The sequence below is a fragment of the Acanthochromis polyacanthus genome, chromosome 8, assembly GCF_021347895.1.
Source record: "Acanthochromis polyacanthus isolate Apoly-LR-REF ecotype Palm Island chromosome 8, KAUST_Apoly_ChrSc, whole genome shotgun sequence".
In the NCBI taxonomy this organism is placed as follows: domain Eukaryota; kingdom Metazoa; phylum Chordata; class Actinopteri; family Pomacentridae; genus Acanthochromis; species Acanthochromis polyacanthus.
In genome coordinates this window covers 2,872,622-2,891,488 of record NC_067120.1, presented here as the reverse complement: position 1 = coordinate 2,891,488, position 18,867 = coordinate 2,872,622, and the positions used below count along the sequence as shown (strand labels likewise).

Sequence of the window (18,867 nt, the reverse complement as noted above, 5' to 3'; positions counted from 1 at the left end):
TTGGTGGAATGCAAAAGACCGTCTCACCTGATTTTTTTTGTCTGTCTGCTGTAGGTGGAAGATGCACAAGAAAAAGCTAGTTTGGCCTTAGCTGCTGCCCACTCGCGAGAGAGCTCACCCTCAGGACGACACCCACATACCCACGGGCACACACACACCAGCCGTGCAGACTACTACCAGCAGCAGCTGATGGCTGAGCGAGAGCGTATGCGTGTCCAAGGAGAGATGATGTTTCAGGGTAAGGGCCCCTTCGCTGCTGCAATTGCTGGAGCAGTGAAAGATCGCGAGCGTCGCCTAGAAGAACGGAGGAAATCCACTGTCTTCCTTTCTGTTGGGACCATGGAGGGGGCACCTGCCTCCAGCTCTGATGCTCCCTCTCTGACTCAGTCTCACTCAATCGATGAACGGATGCTGACCCGTGAGCTGGGACAGCTGCCTCCCCCTGCCTTGGCTCTGAGCCCCTCACCTAGTGGGACCACCTTTATCCATCCACTTACAGGAAAGCCCCTGGACCCTAATTCACCACTGGCTCTTGCGCTGGCCGCAAGGGAGAGGGCACTGACCTCCCAGAGCCAGTCCCCAACTAGCAGCCCAGAGCCTCGGACTAAACAAGAGCGAGTAGGCCAGGGTGTAATATTCATTGACAGTCAGACCAAAGAGTCTCCACATGGGGAGGGGGTACCTACATCTCCCCCTTTTTCACCTAAAAGCGCCAAGGCAGCGGGTTATGGACTTGGACCCTCCCCAACATCAATTTTAGTTCCCCAGCCTACCAAGCCACAGTGGGCTACATCATCTTCGCCTGTATCATTCCGGCAAGAAATGGAGGCCAGAATAGAGGAGAGGAAGGAGGAGAAGAGACTAGAGGATAAAAAAAGTATGTTAATCAGTATTATGGATACATCACAGCAGAAGACAGCTGGGCTGATCATGGTCCATGCTACCAGTAACGGCCAGGCTGTTGGGGTGACTTCAGAACTAGAACAGACACCCGCCACAGTATCCATGGAGCCTAGCAAATCACCAAGTCCACGGGCTAAATCCCCCAGCCCTACTGTCTCCCAGCCCCAGGCCCAGCTCCAGGCCCAGCCCCCAGCCCTGCCTCAAACTCAGCGTCCTGCCAGTCCAGCCCAAGAGAAGAGTCTGGCTCAGGGAAGCTCCGAGGAGGATGTGGATCCGTACACAGTGACCCTGCCCCCTGCCATGTTATCCTCCAGTGATGAGGAGACAAGAGAGGAGCTACGTAAGATTGGAGTTGTTCCACCACCAGATGAGTTTGCTAATGGGCTGCTTGCACAGGCACAGGGGGCCGTGTCCCCAGCTAAACCTGCCACCTCTCCCACCACCCCTACAACGCCAACACCCCAAACTCCCTCAACTCCGACAACCCCAATTGTCACCCCCACACAGCCTCCCCAGCCCCCACCTCCACCCAGTGCAGCAGCTGTCTCAGGGAAGCCCTCTGACCCTCTGGAGCCCCCACCGGTGGGTGAGTCCGGCTCTGCGGCTGACTCAGGCGTGGAGGAGGCTGACACGCGCAGCTCCAGCGAGAGAGAGCGAGACCACCATCTCGAGACCACCAGCACCGTCTCCACGGTTTCCAGCATGTCCACATTGTCCTCAGAAAGCGGCGAGCCTGCCGACACACACACCACGCACACCTCCTATGCCGACGGGCAGACTTTTGTGCTCGACAAGCCGCCAGTGCCTCCTAAGCCCCGACTCAAGTCCCAGATAGGAGGCAGTAAAGGCCCCGTCACCTTCAGGGACCCTCTGCTAAAGCAGAGCTCTGACAGCGAGCTGCTATCACAGCAACAGGCTGCTGCCCTGGCTGCTGCTGCGGCTGGAGGAGCTGGGCTCCCCCCAGGTGGTTCGGCCTCAGTGACTGGTCTAGCCCCCACCAAGCCGCGCTACCTCTTCCAGCGGAGGTCCAAGCTGTGGGGAGACCCTGTGGAGCCCCGTGGGCCAGGGGTAGGGCTAGGTATTGGGAGTTTGGGCAATCTTGGTGGGCTGGGACTGGGGCTGGGTGCAGATGAGGGAGTAAAACCATCTGTTATGGGAGAGCTCAGTTCACGACTACAGCAGCTAAATAAAGACACTAGGTCACTGGGAGAGGAACCACTGGGAGCATCACTTGACCCAGGGAGGAAATCACCTGTGGCAGGTGCCAGGTAAGAGAATATCTAATGAAAATGTGCTGCAGAACTGTATTCAGCACCGTGTAACAGAACAAAGGGCTACAATAAAGTAATGATTTCAAGTTTCATTTGTATCTTTTACCTCTATGGTGACAGAGAGCAAAAGAAATTCAAGTGATCAGCCTCAGCAAGAAGACTCCTAAAGGGATTAAAATTGCATCCTGCTTAGACGGTATTTTCTCGTTTATCAATGCTTTGTAATAGTCTTTATTTAGATCACTATCTACTGTGAAAAATCCCTCTTTATTTCTGATGTGCATGATATACTCGCATTACAAAATAACGAAATTAATATATATTTAAGCTATTCTACATGATGGTAAGTGGTAATGACATCAGAGGTCAGTAGCATTGTCTCCATTAGTATCCATGGCAATAATAGTGTAACAGCACAGTTCATATGTGCTCTACCTGTCTGTGGGCCTTATAGTTTGTTTCAATATCATTAGGAAGAATGCGTATGAGGCATAGAAACGAGACTTCAGAGTATTTCAGGGTTATCTGAAGCATCTGAAGCACAGTGGTGTTTTTGTCTGTTATCTGTGGGTTTCTTTTTTCACACCATACCTGAAAGTGCAATGAAATCCTTTTTTCTGCAGATGTGAGGACACCGAAGAGAGTAAACCTTAAGGTTATAGACCCTAGGGTAAACCAAAGCTTTTTTAAATATATTTTTCATAACAAGCTTATCAACTAAGCCCATTGAAAGAGAACAACCCTTCTATACATTTTGTTCCATGTATTTTACTTTAAGTATTATTTGTTACCTTGTTTGCATCTTCTGATTCCTTCACTGCAGTTTGCAGAATCTTTCAAAATAAGACTGATTTAATAAAGAAGATAATATATTGAGTTTTGAGGAAAGTATTGATTTTAGAGATACATGAGAACTACAGTTGTTGACTCTGGACTCAGGTCTAAGCTGCCCCTTGTTTCCATAGTTACAGCTGTACTCCTTGGCCTCCTGTAGACAGTAGTAGTCAAGAAGTTTGTGTTATGCAATTTGTGTTTGTGCAAGTGTGTGCATGTGTGTGTAGTGGATTATCTGTTGGTGCAAACAAGGTAACAGGGCTTGGAGGCATGTACTTCCTGACGGCCTGTCCTCATCTCTTGCACACTCTCACTCCTGGGTTCTAACCTATAACCCCGCTAGCAGCTTCCCTTCTAGCATTTCCTTGAGCGTTTCCCAAAGTCCTTGCTCCGATAATACATATACATCCTCATATCCACAGTTCTTTGCAGTCATCACTGATATGAATTTGATAAGATCAGAAACTACAGTTTCCTTCTTATCAGCATCCCCCATGCTAAAGTAATCAGTGATAACCTCAAAGATTTAGGGATGTATTATGCACTCTAATGGTGTGTCATGCTATAACCATCCTCACATGGACTTGGCATTAACAGCCTTGTTAATGGCGAGATTACCAAAGTCCTACCCTAAGTGTCTCGTGGAATAACTGTCAAATAAGAGGTGGAATCTTCTCTTTTAATCTCCTCAGGGTTTGGCTTAGATGTACGACAACCTCCCTCAGCCTGTTTCTGTTTTTAAGGCTTGGCAGGTTGAAAGTTAACGTCTCATGTTTGTCATCTTTCTTGGTTGTCCACTGAAGTTTTACTTCAGCATGACATTGACAGTAATTGATGTTAAATTAAATGTATTACAATCATTAGGTGATTCATCAGCCTTACAAAGAGCTCAGGAGTTTGTAATCCCTCTTCAGATGCAGTTGAGTTCGACTTTTATAGCCTTGCTCCTCCTCTCTTTTCTTCTTCTGTCATCCTAATCTCTGTTTATGTGAATAACGAGGATGGAAGAATTTGCTTCCACCATACTTCACTGCTGATTAAGAGGAGCTGAAAGATATGAAGAGACAATCTTAGATTGAGAAGATGTCATAATAGACTCTTTCGCAGTCCTCTCATTATATTGACATCGGTAGGAGGAGCTGCTCATCTCCACGCAACCGAAACTTGTGTGTCACGCTTTTGTGTTTCCATCTTCTTGTCAATGAAATCAATTACTCTGCCATCTCAGAGAAATAGTGAAAAGTCTCTGTAGAACTAATTAGCATAGGGATGTGAGTTAATTCCATTTCATGGTAGCACTGGTGCTGTGTAGTCTGATGTCTGCGGAAGTTTGCTGCTACTTTTACTTGCTGATTTCGGGACATCTCAAAGGCAGAATGTAGGAAAGTCATGTATTTAGTGCATGAGGGTTTCTTTAAATAAAAAAAAAACAGATCTGAAACTGCAAGTCCTCCTGTTGCAAACACCTGATGAATGTGTTTTGTGCTCCATACTTTCATCAGTGTTGTATTATTATGAGTAACAGTAATATGCTAGCACATGAGTTTGGGTTGAAAAGCTCAGTTATCTCAGCTGTGTAAGACAATGCATTGCTTTGATGAACACAGATGAAATATGAATTCTCCATTTGACATTGGGCCAAATTCAGCCATCAGTCATCGATCTGTGCCACGGCAACATCCGTGGATGGAAAAGGCGACCATGATATCAAATACAGCATATCATGTAACACCCAGTTCGAATTGGGCTCACCCTTTTCTGAGGTTATGCAATCAAAGACATTCCCACCACCTCCATCCTGACAGTTGATTGCCATTGAATGTGACGAAGATGATCATGCACACCATTATTTCTCTCTCTCTCTCACTCTGCATCTGCATTTCCCCCCTCACCTACTGGAGCATTTTCACACATAGCATTGGCTTCCCAGCACTCTGAATTCTAATGTACCTCCATCACTTACCCCATCCACTGTGTGCTCCATTTATAACCCCTTCAAAAACCACACTGCCGTATTTTGTCTCTCCCGTATCCACCTCGTTCACATGCTGTGTATCATAGCTTTGGGTGGTTTAGAAACTTTAATTTCATTTGTGGTCTTTGGTTTTCTGTTCGTTGTTCATGTAAATTGCATAACTTTGTTTTGTTTTTCAGTGTTTGTGTTGAGGATGGCCATGGTCCCTGACTGTCTTGCTTATTGGACACTGTAGGTTTCTTAAACTGCGCTAAAACAGAGCAGAGTATAGGACAATTTGTTTCTGGAAATGACTTAGCATACAGATATGCATCCCCTATGTACAGTGCAGCACATAAAACTGTAAATGAATATCTTTCAGAGTACATATAGAAATGTATGTGCAAGAATTGAACTTCTTTTAGGTCCACATCAACTTTAAAAGTCAAGAGACATGTGCCTTCCTTTTATTTGTTTCTTTTGTTCTTTGTTTTTCTTTGTGCAGTGGTTGATATGTGAATAGTGTGCTCATTTCTCTCTCATGTGGCCCACTGGTCAGACCATCCAGTGCTGAAACCTGCTCTGCTGTCTTTGACATGCCAACACAAGCACACAAATGCACACATCAGCATCTAGGAGCGTGCACGCGGCCACATGCACACACCAAGCATGTCACAGACAGCAGAGGCGGCTGAGGCAGACTATAAGTCTGGTTGGCAGGCTGCGTCTCATGGAGTGATGCTAACATTCTCTCCCATTGCTCTCTCTCTGCTCACCTTGCATGCTCCGCCCTGCTGCTCTGATCTGATTGGTCTAGAACTGACTGTGCGCCCAGGAGGGCAGGACGACTGTGTAAGTGCGCATGGAGCTCATCCCATATCCGTCGGCTCCCTGTAGTCTGATCATTTTTCCAGCCTGTGTGCTGCCTAGCTACCTTTGTTCCATCGCACTCTGTAGTCCGAATCTCACCCATGTCAAATCTTTTTTTACTTAGACATGCTAACATGCATGAATAAAACAGACACCACTGCTGCAACTCTTTATCACATTTAGGTCTCTTTTTTCTGCTTCTCCCTGCTTGCGCCAAGATGGACAAACCTCTCATGTTAACCCTAATCTCTAGTCCATCCTTCTTCCTGACCATCTTCCCTCCATTAGATCAGTAGATTCTTCACAAATTTATGCTTCAAATATTTCTCAAAAGAGGGTCAGATGTATAAAAAAAAGGTAGCTAAAGCAGCGTTTGTAGAACATGTGAGAATAACTGCAGATTTCTGCTACTAAAGAATGATTGCTAGTTCATGCTAGTACAATCCTTCCTCTTCATACAACAGATGGTAAGACTGGGTTGGTTGGACACTTCTATTCCCTAAATAGTAGATGCTCTGCACTGAATTAAGTGTTAGCTGCTCTTCCAAGGTAAATAAACATTCATTGGATTAAATGAAGCTAAGCTTTGGCCAAACACACAGCTTTGTGCGTCCCCACGTGGCCCTTTCACAGCATTTTAAGGACAGGAAATACGTCATCTGTTTTCTTTACAAAACTATAATTCTGGGTCACACAAAGGCACATTTACTGAATGATTTTGTTCTTGAATGAGTTGTAACTGTAGTCCAACACAAAGCTGAAATACGCTATTCTACTTTTGATCTGCCTTCTTTGTCTAAATGTAGGTGAGTGTGTGTGTGTTTCTCCTAAACTTGTCACATTTAAAATGTGCCGTTTTGATGTAAAACAGGATGAATGTGTTTGATGCTGTGAATCTGTTTCTAAAGCTCCTGTGTTTGTGGCTCACAGTAATCATTTAAGTGAAGTATGACTTCAAAGGAAGCAACCTTTAATTAAATTCATTACAGAGGAAAGAACTTTGCTATTGTCTGCTGGACAGAGTGCATTAGATGAGTAGATTTTTATTCAAAACTCTAAATAAAATCTGAAATTTTGAATGTGACCACCAGTGATTGCAGCTTGCTGCTTTGAGACTAGTGTGATCTCTAACAGCCATTAACTTCTATCCTACACTAACTTAAACCCTTAAAATAACTGTCAGTTAATACACATAACCCAAAGCTTGGTCTCTTTCTTCTACTTTATGATCACTTTGTTCCCCTTCTTTTGCTTTGTTAGTGTTCCTAAAACCTCTCCGTCTCTGTCTCCACCAGACTTTTCAGCAGCTTAGGCGAGCTCCACACCATTTCTCAGAGAAGTTATGGAACCACGTACACCATCCGCCCTGGCAGCCGTTACCCTGTCACCCGACGCGCCCCCAGCCCAGGTTCAGGCTCACCTGATCGGGGCGACCCTCTCGGACGATTCTCAAGCTTCGGCCTACCGACCTCACCGACTACACCCCCTCAAACCATCCTCAAATCCTCGAGCCTCAGCCTACCCCAGGAGCCTAAAGAGGTCCGCTTTGTAATGAGGAGCTCCAGCGCCCGTTCCCGCTCTCGTTCCCCGTCTCCTTCCCACTCCCCCGGGTTGGGGTCACCACTTTTAGCCCTCCGGCCCTTCCACCAAAAACCCCTCCACCTTTGGAACAAGTACGATGTTGGAGACTGGCTGGAGAGCATCAATCTGGGGGAGCACAGAGCAGGGTTTCAGGAACACGAGATCGAAGGCTCCCACCTCCCGGCTCTAACCAAGGATGACTTTGCAGAGCTGGGAGTGACGCGAGTCGGACACCGCATGAACATTGAGCGAGCACTAAAGCAGCTGCTGGAGAGCTGACCCCTGCCCTGAGACACAGCAACAGATGGAGAGAGACGAAGACAGAACCAGTGAGATCCAGAGCTGATGAATAGGAGAGAAAACAATGTGGACCGCTCCTCTTTTACTCCGGCTGCTTTTTTTGTGTTCGGTATCACAAATGTTTACCTGTGGTTCCTTAACGGCATTTTCCGTTCCCACTCTGCATTAACACCCTGCACTTGGCACTGCACTGAAGAGGAGGAGTGAATACATTCGTCCCCCTCTACTCGGCCCTTAGCGTCTGCCCACCTCCTTGGCTGCAGCCAATTAGATCAGACCTCAAAATGATATCTGGTCTTTTTTTCGCCGAGGAGATTCGCATGAGCTCCAATTAAAACATTTGATTTGTGAAAGGTTCAGTTGTTTCCTTAGTAACACCCACGCGTTCTCTCTCACGACTCCCTCCTCTCCTCGCTACCTCTATCCCCCCGTCTATTAGGCCTCTGAAAAGCCTTTTTGCAGTTTGAGTAAAGGAGGAGGAGGACTGATTTTTGTTCCAAACAGAAAAGCTCAGTTGCCTTTCACAATATTTATACAGAGATCAACAATGATGAACACAGTGCTATGGACTTAGTGCTGACACAGCTCTGAACAGGTGTGTCTTCTGTATACCTGCTGTTGTTTTTAAAAACCGAAGACTTTTAGAGCCCAGAGGCGGAGCTCCACAAAGTAAACCACGGGAGAAAACCCCTCTGCCTTGGTACCCAGACTGTGCTATCTATTATATTTGGAGAATGTTTAACCAACACTCGTGGCTTTTTTCATAATCAATTTTTTGGTTTTCCAAAGGGAATATTATATATAGGTATTATATAATATAATATATATGTATCTAAATATAGCTTTCAGAAGAAAAGACAATGTTGCAAAGAGGATATGTAATAAATTAATCTGCGCCTGTTTTTGGTTTTTAGTATAGAAGGCAGAGAGAAATCTTTAAATCTATTCCACCAATAGTTTACTCATTTCTACCAATTATATACATACATATATAAATATATATATATATTTGAAAGAAAAAAGTATATAGATACAAAAATGAAATTTTTGTCATAGGTATACAACCTTCCTTATGGTCACCCTTTCTTGAACCGTAGCATGACGAGTTGCATCATGTTTTTGGACAGAGTTTGTTGTCTGTGTTTATTTTCTTACGGTCTTCCTTCATACTAAAAGGGCATCCCGTAATGTGAGGCTGAGACCCCAGTTGACACCCATCCCTACCGCTTCAGCTACACATCTCGCTGCCATGGATCTGTCTCCGAATTACCCCACAATAACTGTGAGAGCCGCCCGCTGAGCCGGCTGATTGCTTAGAAAGGGGCTCTTGATCTTATGCCTGTTTATCACTCAGGGATGGAAGTTTGGGGCACTAGCGTGAAGAGGTTGTTGGCTCTTTCAATACAATCTATTTAAATTCTTGCATTTGAGGACAATTCAACACCACCACCAGTCTGAAAAATGTTAGACAGCTAGTATAAATTTCCATCCCTGTAACCCCTGAAGATGCTTCTCAGACCAGGCTGCACGAGGTCTGGTATCGTAAAGGAAACATTGGGATGTTTTTTTAATCCCCAGTGGAGAGGAGAGCATCATTAACTGATTTTTTTAAGTTCAAAGTGTGGGACAAATGACGTTTAAACTGCACAAATAAAGCAAATCATTGTTTACTTTAGAATCCTTTACCTGGAGTGCAACTAAGACAAACTCGCCATGCAAGCTTAATTGAGCTAGATGTGTGTGCCCTTCTGAAATGCCACTGCAGGAAATGTCTGTAGTTCCTCAGGCTGTGGGGATGGGGAAGCCTCTGTAAGGTCTTAAAGAAAATTCAGTATTTTACAACCTGGCAGTGTCTCGCACCGTCGCTGCTACCTTCTATCTCTACCATTGTCTTATCATATAAACGGTGGCAGCCAGAACACTAAAAATAAGACCCAGGTTGTAAAAGAAAGCAAAAAAAGAAAAACTGAATTTTCTTTTAACAATACAAATCTGCAATTGTACTCATGAGTAGCTTCTGCTGGCAGTGAGAAACAGTGAGTTTTATTCAAGCAACAACAACAAAAAAAGCATTTTAGCATAGCTTTTCTCTGACAGAATGCCAGGAAACTGTATTAACACTAAAAACCTCTGTACATCAGCAGCATCCAGTCAGTATGCCAAGACAGTTTTACTTGGCGAAAAGTTGTGTGCATCGTTTTTTTTCATTTTTTTTGCTAGCTGGTTTGTAAAAGCGGGTGGTGAACATTTCGTTGTATCTGGGTTGTAGGAATAGCACTCACTGCCTCACTGTGACCTCACTGATCATTTTACTTTTGACTCCAGTGTTATGTCCTCAGACTCATTTGGACCTCCTTCTTCTTTTTGTTTTCTTTAGTTTTTACTGTTCTTTTTAATTTTGTCGTCGTCGTCGAATCGTTACCCTCGGACACTGTGGGTAGATTTTGTAGCGTGTGGAACATGATACTTAAAATCTTTCACTCATTTGAATTTTAGAGTGACAGAAAAAAATTAAAAAATATCCTGTTCATTCTAAACAGTTACACTTGTAAAAAAAAAAAAAGAACAAACTACAAATATTTGCTTTTTTTAAAAAAAGTCACAAGCAATGTATATATGATAGATTTCATATAAATTTTTGAAAAACAAAAAGTATATAGATCTATATATGAATGTTTGGCATATATGCATAGTTAACCACCTGTGGAAAAGGTGAGCAGATTTTATTCTTTCTATGAACTCTTGAACTTTTGAACTCTGAACTATGAACTAGGGGATGATTTGCACAAAACAAGGTGACAAGGTGCTAACATAAAAGCCACCCATCGTCCAAGCGCATGCGTGCATCTGGATTCCCTGAACCTCTCTGTGCGGTCGTTCCTCTTCACCGTGTGCTGCGTGTGTGTGTGTACGCGTGCAAATGCTTTCCATTTTTTTGTGCATCTGTTGGGGTTTGAGACGATGAGAATGCATGTGACAGTGAGAGAGTGTGTGGTTAATGGTTGGGGTTTACATCTTTGGAGTTTAGTCCACTATAGCCTTACTGTATTACCATCAGAGATACCCGGCAGTGGCTGTGTCTCACAAACACACAAACTCACCAAACATGCACACACAGACAGGAAAAAAATGCACACATCCATTTCTAGATTGAACATCATCGTTCTGCATTGTTGTTTTGTACTGAGTGACGTCTTCAGAAAGTGGACTGCTCTGCCCCAGAGACGAGCAGAGAGGGAGAGATATTGGTAAAAAAAAATAAAATAAAATGAACAACACTGTCACATTTTATATTGCAAGACAACTCACCTTGTAACTGCGTAGGTCCACCTTATGCAGTGTCACTGTTTTGTACGCCCATTCCCAGATGGCATTTGCGCTCCTTACCCTCCACTCTGTCTGGCAGCACTCCTTTTTCCTTTTTCAGACCTTCAGTTTCTGAGTTGTGGATATGCTATATGAGGTGATCCAGTGAGGAACAAACAACACAAAGGAAAAATGTGCCAAAAAGTAACTTAACTTTTAACTGTATATTTGTCTTTGCTTTAGGACTATCTTAGTTACAGCATTCTTGAGCTGTTAGATAATATGATAATATGGTGCCATCTCCTGGAAATCTTGAGAACAACAGACATTTGTTAGATCTTTCTGTATTTTCCTGCAGGTGGAAGTACAGTCATTTTTGTTATTTTGTGAAGAAGCAGACTATATATATATGTGTGTGTGTGTGTGTGTGTGTGTGTGTGTGTGTGTATATATATATATATATATATATATGTATACACACATATATTCATACACACACACACATACATACACACATATATATAGTCTGTGTATATCTACTTGCATTAACATTTCTATTTAAATTTTGACGTAACACAATTGCTTGATTTTACTGTGCTGAAGGCTACTGTTCCCATATAAATAAAAATAAGAGACGAAACACTCGAGAGGCGAACGTGTACAGTCTGACGCAGGCTGGCCTGGCTAGAAGAATCAACGCTGCTTGGATTGTTGTGCAAGTTTACTACCAATACAGATGCAAACTGAGCAATGTGTAACAGACATACACATCATTAGGTCAAATAAGTTAAGTGAAGGGTTATCTTTGTCTTATTTTCTAATCAACAAAGCACAATCTACATAGCGTAGGGGGAGCAGTGTGACCTTTTTAAAAACCCACTGGCGTCCGGTGAGCCACTGGAACCAGTGATCTTATCATCCAAGGGGTTTTTTCTTTCATTGTTGGTTTTCTCCTTGTTTGCACTGTGAAGTTTAGAACGGTGGATGTATCACTGCAACGCCTCAGCCTTGTCTCACGGGTGAACTTCCCCTTCTCGACATCCAAACGACCAGGCGACTCATCTGTGACTTCTCTCCCCTCCGGACACTTAGGGTACTACAGAATCCCCCTACACTTCAATCCACGAGAGCCCAAGTTAAAACACAAGCGAAACCAGAAGCTACCTAGTATTCCTCATGCAAACAGAGCAAGGGCGACAGTAAAGGTTGAGGCAAGATCTGAGATGTTGCCCAGGATATCTCCACCACAGAGATATATGTTTGTTATATTATGTAATAAATTTATAATTAAAACATGAAGTGTCTCATATTCTTGCTCCTGCTTTAGTGTCTCATTAGCAGAAATGTTCCGGTGTGGTTTATTCCTTGTAAATAGCACACAAAAATAGAAATACACAATTTGTGCGTACAGCAAAATTATTATATATACATTATTAAAGGTCTTTTCATAGTGGACTGTTTCTGTACAGACAACCACATCCAGCTGGAAGGAAATGTCTGGACTGAAACCTTCACACAAGTGTAATAGATTTACTCATACAGTCATGAAAGAAATGATTAGACCACCCTTGTTTTCTTCAATTTCTTGTTTGTTTCAATGCCTGGTACCACTGATGGTGCATTACCTGAAGAATACAATGAACATGATGAAAATGCAGCTGATACTAATACTTTATGTCCTATTTGACATGCTGAAGCTTCATTGTATTCCCAGGGTACGTAAGAGGACATTTCATGTCATCAGCAGCACTGCACATGCAAAGGCCTAGAGAGGTTTTCTGCTGACATTCAAGCCGAGGAAAGCCCGGTTACTCTTTGCTGGGATCACAAGGACTGGACTGTTGATGATTGGACTAAGGTTCTCTTCAGGGATGAATCCAGTTTTCAGCTGATGTCCACTCCAGCCAACTTACTGGTTAGGAGGAAGCCTGGAGAAGCTCCAAACCAGACCGTCTGCCCCTACAGTAAAACATGGGGGTGGATCAGTGAGCATCTGGGGTAGTTTCAGTCTGGGTGGAACAGAACAAATGAGCCAGGTCATGTTTGGGGCTGCTCTGGAAAACAGTCTTCTTCCATCAGCTGGAAAACTCTCTCCGGCCTCCAATGACTGGATTTTCCAACAAGACAAGTTAAAGCCTGGATGGAGAACCAGAACATTGGAACCATGCCTTGGCTACTCAATCACCAGAACTAAATCCAACTGAAAACCTGTGGAAAATCATCAAACGCAAAATGGAGAACCAGAAGTCCAAAAACAAAGTAGTTAGAATTTCTGCAACAGGAATGGACTGCTGTGACAGCAGAACAATGTCAGAACCTGATGGAGAACATGCCAAGATGCATGGCTGCAGTCATCAGAAACAGTGGTTATGGATCAGCACTAACTCCTGTGTGGATCATGGGACTAAAACAGACAGAAAACATGGAATCCTAAAAGCTGTTTTTGGCAGGACAAAAATGGAAAAACTTCAGTGATTTTGGTTATGAAGAAAACCATAGAAAATGATATCAGCTCTAAAATTCTAAAAACTCTTTGAGCTACTTATGTTATCATATTTGTCCTAGCAAATGTACCTTTCGTTCTCCCGGGCATTAAAATGAACAAGAAATTGAAGAAAACAAGGATGGACTAATATTTTTTTCTCCATGAATGTATATAAGTGGCAGCTCATGTTCCGTTGACTTCTTGGTGCCCTACTGCTGCTTCACAGCAAGTAGAAAAGAGACACGACAGCAGTTTGGTTCCATGGTACATTACGTTTTCATTTATAGGGCGCTAAAAAACAATTTACATCATGAAATTAATGCAACCAAAGCAGCCGACAGATGCAGCCCCCCGCTGGCACTGCACACAACACTGCACACAAACATCGAGAACAGCAGCAAATAAAGTTTATAATCACACGTTCTCTCTGCTCCGTGTGAGTTACAGTTCATCAATTCACATTGTTATTACATGATACAAAGTACTTTGTTTTTCTTCCACACTTAAACAAACATTCATTTTCTACTATTATAATAGTAGATGTTGTTCAGGGTATGAATGACGATGCTAAAACAGCAGCTAAATAAACCTGGTAAACAACACAAATCCTAATTATTCCATCAGGCTTATTTCCCTGCTGGCATTGCTGGACAGATGGAGGGCAGTCATTTAAATCCTGGCTGTCTGCCGTCCAGTAGTAGAGATACAATCTGATCATTTAAAAGGCAGACAACCAAAATTACATAAGGATAAGTGTGTCTGCTGATGTTGTCTTTCACAGAGAAGCAGGGCATGAGGGATGGATGCTCTGCAGAAATCTTTCAATCCAACTCTGGACTCTCTACTTTCAATCCGTCCTCATCTGCGTCTGAATTATCTTCTTTCTTCTCCAGGTCAAAGTTCTGTAAGCAGAGTGAGGCAGAGAGCGTCCGTTTGAACACGTTTATGGTCAAAAATGCTTTTACAGCTAAAAACAGCAACAAAGAGTGGATTAGAAAAAGACTTTTCCACATTCAGTCCAGTAATTGGTTCTGGAGTGAACATTTATGGTTCAAATTATGTCATTTTTGAGTATGCATCTGAAAATATCTATTAAGAAAACAACAATAGCAGATGATTAACCAATTATGGGATTTCTGAGAGCGAGTAGAGAACAAAAAACTGTTTTTCATTCTTTGCAGATAATGTTTTATTTGATCTTTATTTTTCCAGGTAAAAATGTTTGAGAACCAGTTCTCTTTTGCAAACATGACCCGGCCAAGAAGAGCCAGCAGGAACAAATACACATGCAAACTACAGACACAAACAGACATATAAGCATAAAGAACAAAAGTAAACAAGTAAGAAGTATGGGAACTTATGTATGTGAGTGAAAAAAATGTGCATGAGGTGTAGAAAGTGTGTTTATATAAGTAAAGTCTGAAATGATCGGCAGGAGCAACAGTCAACTAAATGTGTTGGAGTTCAAGCTTGAAGGCGGTGAGTGGAGTCAAAGTTGAAAGTTTGAGGGTGTTTTGTAAGGTGTTCCCGTCATTAGCTGCTGCTGCTAGACCTACTACGATATGAATTATGGGGGAGGTGAAGAAGGGAAGAGAGGTAGGGAGGTGAAACCAGTGGTGAAGCCACCGGGTATGAAGCTAGGGTCACCTCACCAATTCCTAGAGATCGCAGTGGTGAGTGTGGAAGGGTGTGTTAGTGGCAAAGCAGACAGCGGAGTGTTAGTTGTTTGAGCAAGGGACTTGGGGCTATTTCATAAATGATGTCGCCATAATCCAGAATCAGGACTATTGCCGTCATGCTTAAAAGATGAGAACAGCAGTGATCAGACGGTGTATTCGGTACCTCCAATTCTTGCATTACTTCATCCATGAAGTCGCTGGGGTTTTGTTTGTAGTCCACGGCTCTCTTGATCATCTCTCTGAACATCTGATGTGAGAGTTCCAGTGTGAGGGTTGTACAATACATCGGAGCAAAGGCTAAAAAAATCTGACACGTTGGCTTATAAAAGGAATACAGTTGTATCCTAATGCTGTTAATTTACTGTGAACTAATGAGCATGAAATGCACTAGAAAGTAAACTTAGGGAGTCACCATTGTTATTAGTACTCCAAGAGAAAAACGACGTATTCAAACCTTAACTACATTCGTTCCGTCGGCCGCTGACACAAAGTAAAATGGGAGCCCTTGCTTCTTCCCAAAGTTAAAGCTTCTCTGTGTCACCTTCAAGTCAGCTGCAGATGTGAAAAACCAAACACATTAGCATCTGTAAACCCAAAGTCAACTTTACCAGCAAAGCAATGAATAAAAAACTATACAACATAAACATAAATTTGTATTTTTCTTCTAGAAGGAGAAAAAGCATCTATATCTATGCACTGTGTGCTGCTCTTTTTATTCAAACTGTTTTTCTATTTGCTGCTGTTACACTGTAAATCTCCCCGCTGCGGGTTTAATAAAGGTTTAATCTATCTATATATCTAAAAATGTGGGCATTTGAAAAACTGAATATTAACTACTGTTCAGAGTTTCACAGCAAGACTCACCGTCGATTTTGTTGGCAACAACACAACAGGGTATCTCCGGCCTGTACTCTCTCAGCTCCTTATACCAGTTGGCTAAGTTCTTATATGTGATCTTCCTTTGGACATCAAAAACCTAAAACAAAGATTTAAACAAGAGTTTAGATTTTTTTCTGACAGAGTGGCAACTATCCAGTTCAATGTGTGCAGTTAAAGCCACGTAGTAATTACTTTTCTGAGTACTATTTACAGTCTGTCAATGTTCATATTTAGCTTCCCTGCAGGAAGTGAAAAGTTAGGTTAATAAATACTTAAAGGCTGCCAGTTCTTACCATGATGCATGCGTGAGCTTTGTGGTAGTATGAGGGATGCATGTTCTGAAACCTCTCCTGACCAGCAGTGTCCCAGAAATCTGTGGAACAAAAACATGAACTCTTCCTGTCGAAGCAACATGAAGTCTGAACCTAATGATTATCAAATAGAACGAAAGCACAATACACACCGACCGCTACTGTCTTGTTTCCTACAGTGGCTGTGTGTTTGTAGAGAGTCAGCGCATAGGTTGATAACTGTTGGGGACGACTGAAGGAAGAGTTAAGGATCTTAAATCCTGAAGCGGATCAACTCTGTGGTGAAATGGTGCTACTTTCAACTGCAGACTATTGCCACATTGTAATCCATCCTCAGTTTGAATGACATGAAGACTAACCACTGCATTAATCTCCTCTAGGCTAGATTACTGCAACTCTCCACACCTCACGGCCTCATCTGCAGCTGATGCTGCTGTAAAACTGGCACTGGCTATTTGTTAAACACAGAATTGCTTCTAAGGTTCTTATACTTGTTTATAAACAAGTATTTTGGGCATATTTCAGCGCATATCTGTCCCGACCACTACCTCTAGGCTTCTTAGATCCTTAGAACAGCTTCTTTAACTTCTCCACAAGCAATATTTGGGGTTATGGGAGACTGTGTCTTTGCGCTGACATCTGAAAAGCCTTGCCCTTTCCAATTAAATGTTAGTTCACTGTCGACACTTTCATTAATAATCTCAAGATGGTTGGTCTTAGTTTTCTCAATATGTTAGTAGTTTATTTTTATTTTAATATTTGATCATGCAAATTGCCATCCCATTTTGTCTTGGCTTACAGTTTATATTTTGTTGTTAAACTGTTTTGCTTTATTTTTGTTGTTTTTTATAGATATTTTGTGGTTGCCTGTCTTATAAGATGTGCAGCACTTTGGTCAACTCCATAAATAAACACATTCTATATGAATTCACTGTCAAAAAAATGTTAATTTATGGCTTTTTCCCTTTTTATTTTACATATTTAACAAATACTTTAATACATAAAAAAACATTAATGAAATTACAAAATAGACTGTAATGTAAAATAACATTAATAACCTGTAACTGACTTTTTTAAGAAATGCTATGTTGTCTAAAAAGACTGTTAGATCACATTTGCAAATTTATTGTAATGCCACAAATAATTTCTTATGTATACATATGATGTTTCTGGGTGTCATCTTGTTTTTACACAAGTAAATATGCTGTGAGATTATGACATGATAATTGTTAAACTGTTTTTGCAGTGTTCTGATTTGTTTGATCATTTGTTTTGGGGGTGAATATTAATGCTTTTAATGTTTGGCTCTTGTTTCCCAAAAGCATCTTAAGACTAAAATCATCTGTATGCTACTCTAAGACTACAAGATTCTGCTTTGGAAGAGACAAACTGGCATTATTGTAAAACAGTGTTTAATAAATACTCGAAAAAATAACAGAGAAAGAGCTCATTTCGTTTCAAATATCAGCAGAAGGATACTACTCGTCCATTAAAAACCTCTCCATCAGCCTATAAGAGAAGCAGAAACAGTCTGTTAGCCCAACAGATGATCTGAGAAAAACTAAAATAAAATACCACAAAAACACAAGCAGATAATACTCACTTAGATTTACCGACTGCACTGTCTCCTAAACAGATGATCTTCACTTGTTCATCCGCATCGTATTTTCTTTGGTCCAGTTCAGGGATACTGCTAACGTCGCCAGCCATTTCCTCGACCTTCTCCCTGATAGTAACAGCTTTTAGAAACACCCGAAATACACCCGGTTAAGCTCCTGTAGGACGGCTGCATTGGACGCAGTGTTAGCTAGCTCGCCATCGGTTAGCTGCTTTCAACATCGCCTGGTTCGGGTTTAAGTCGCTAATTTCACCGGTTCGTCAACAAAACCGGAGCTCACCGAAAAACGACGACACTTTGGAGACGGTTACAGATTACGTTTGTCTTTCTAAAGTCTCCCGTGGGTTACTGTGCCATCACTTTCGCAGTTCACACCAAACAACCGAAGGAGCGACGGCTGTGAGTTACCAGGATGTTCGAGCCGCTAACGAAATGAGCGTCAGTTTCATCGTTAACCTCGATTTAATATCTTTGTCTGTCGTGTGGATATTTCTCCTCAATGACACAAGGTAAAGCTAAACGGTTGTCTTCACTGTACATGTTTAAAAAAAAGAGTCTAAGTTTGTAGACGCACGACATCACCGACGATTTTCGTTTCTATGCAACGGGGACGCCTGCAGGACCCCTTCGTTTTGTATCTTGCTGTCGTTACAGGTGCCTGTCTAAAATGCTCCACGACTGCCCAATTTTATGCCCCAATTTATGCATTTACTGCATTAATTAGGCACCGACGGTCCCGATCTGCTTGAAACTTTACATGTGTGATCAGAGACCAATCCTGATCACATCCATAGGCCAAAATACACTCTCGGTCGCAGCGCCACCTGGTGGATGGATAGGAAAACTCTATGACTAGCCCAGGCAATGACGTATATA

At 42.5% G+C, this 18,867-nt stretch overlaps 2 protein-coding genes across 2 annotated transcripts in view; one reads left to right on the top strand and one right to left on the bottom strand.

Moving 5' to 3' along the window:
• The window catches only part of shank3a (SH3 and multiple ankyrin repeat domains 3a), a 159,899-nt gene extending 147,581 nt beyond the window's left edge, over positions 1-12,318 (top strand). Inside the window, 2 exon segments of the mRNA XM_051951413.1 lie at positions 55-2,171; positions 7,128-12,318. Coding sequence (XP_051807373.1) covers positions 55-2,171; positions 7,128-7,692 — 2,682 coding nt within the window. The 3' untranslated portion in view covers positions 7,693-12,318.
• A 1,438-nt stretch (positions 12,319-13,756) lies between these two features.
• On the bottom strand, positions 13,757-18,844 carry rabl2 (RAB, member of RAS oncogene family-like 2). The gene is made up of 8 exons (XM_022202241.2): positions 17,977-18,844; positions 17,853-17,882; positions 16,526-16,605; positions 16,356-16,435; positions 16,048-16,159; positions 15,638-15,735; positions 15,347-15,430; positions 13,757-14,406 (listed from the first exon to the last, which is right to left on the bottom strand). The coding sequence occupies exons 1-8, from the start codon at positions 18,081-18,083 to the stop codon at positions 14,326-14,328; spliced, it is 672 nt and encodes a 223-aa protein (XP_022057933.1). The 5' UTR covers positions 18,084-18,844; the 3' UTR covers positions 13,757-14,325.
• Positions 18,845-18,867: the final 23 nt, after the last annotated feature.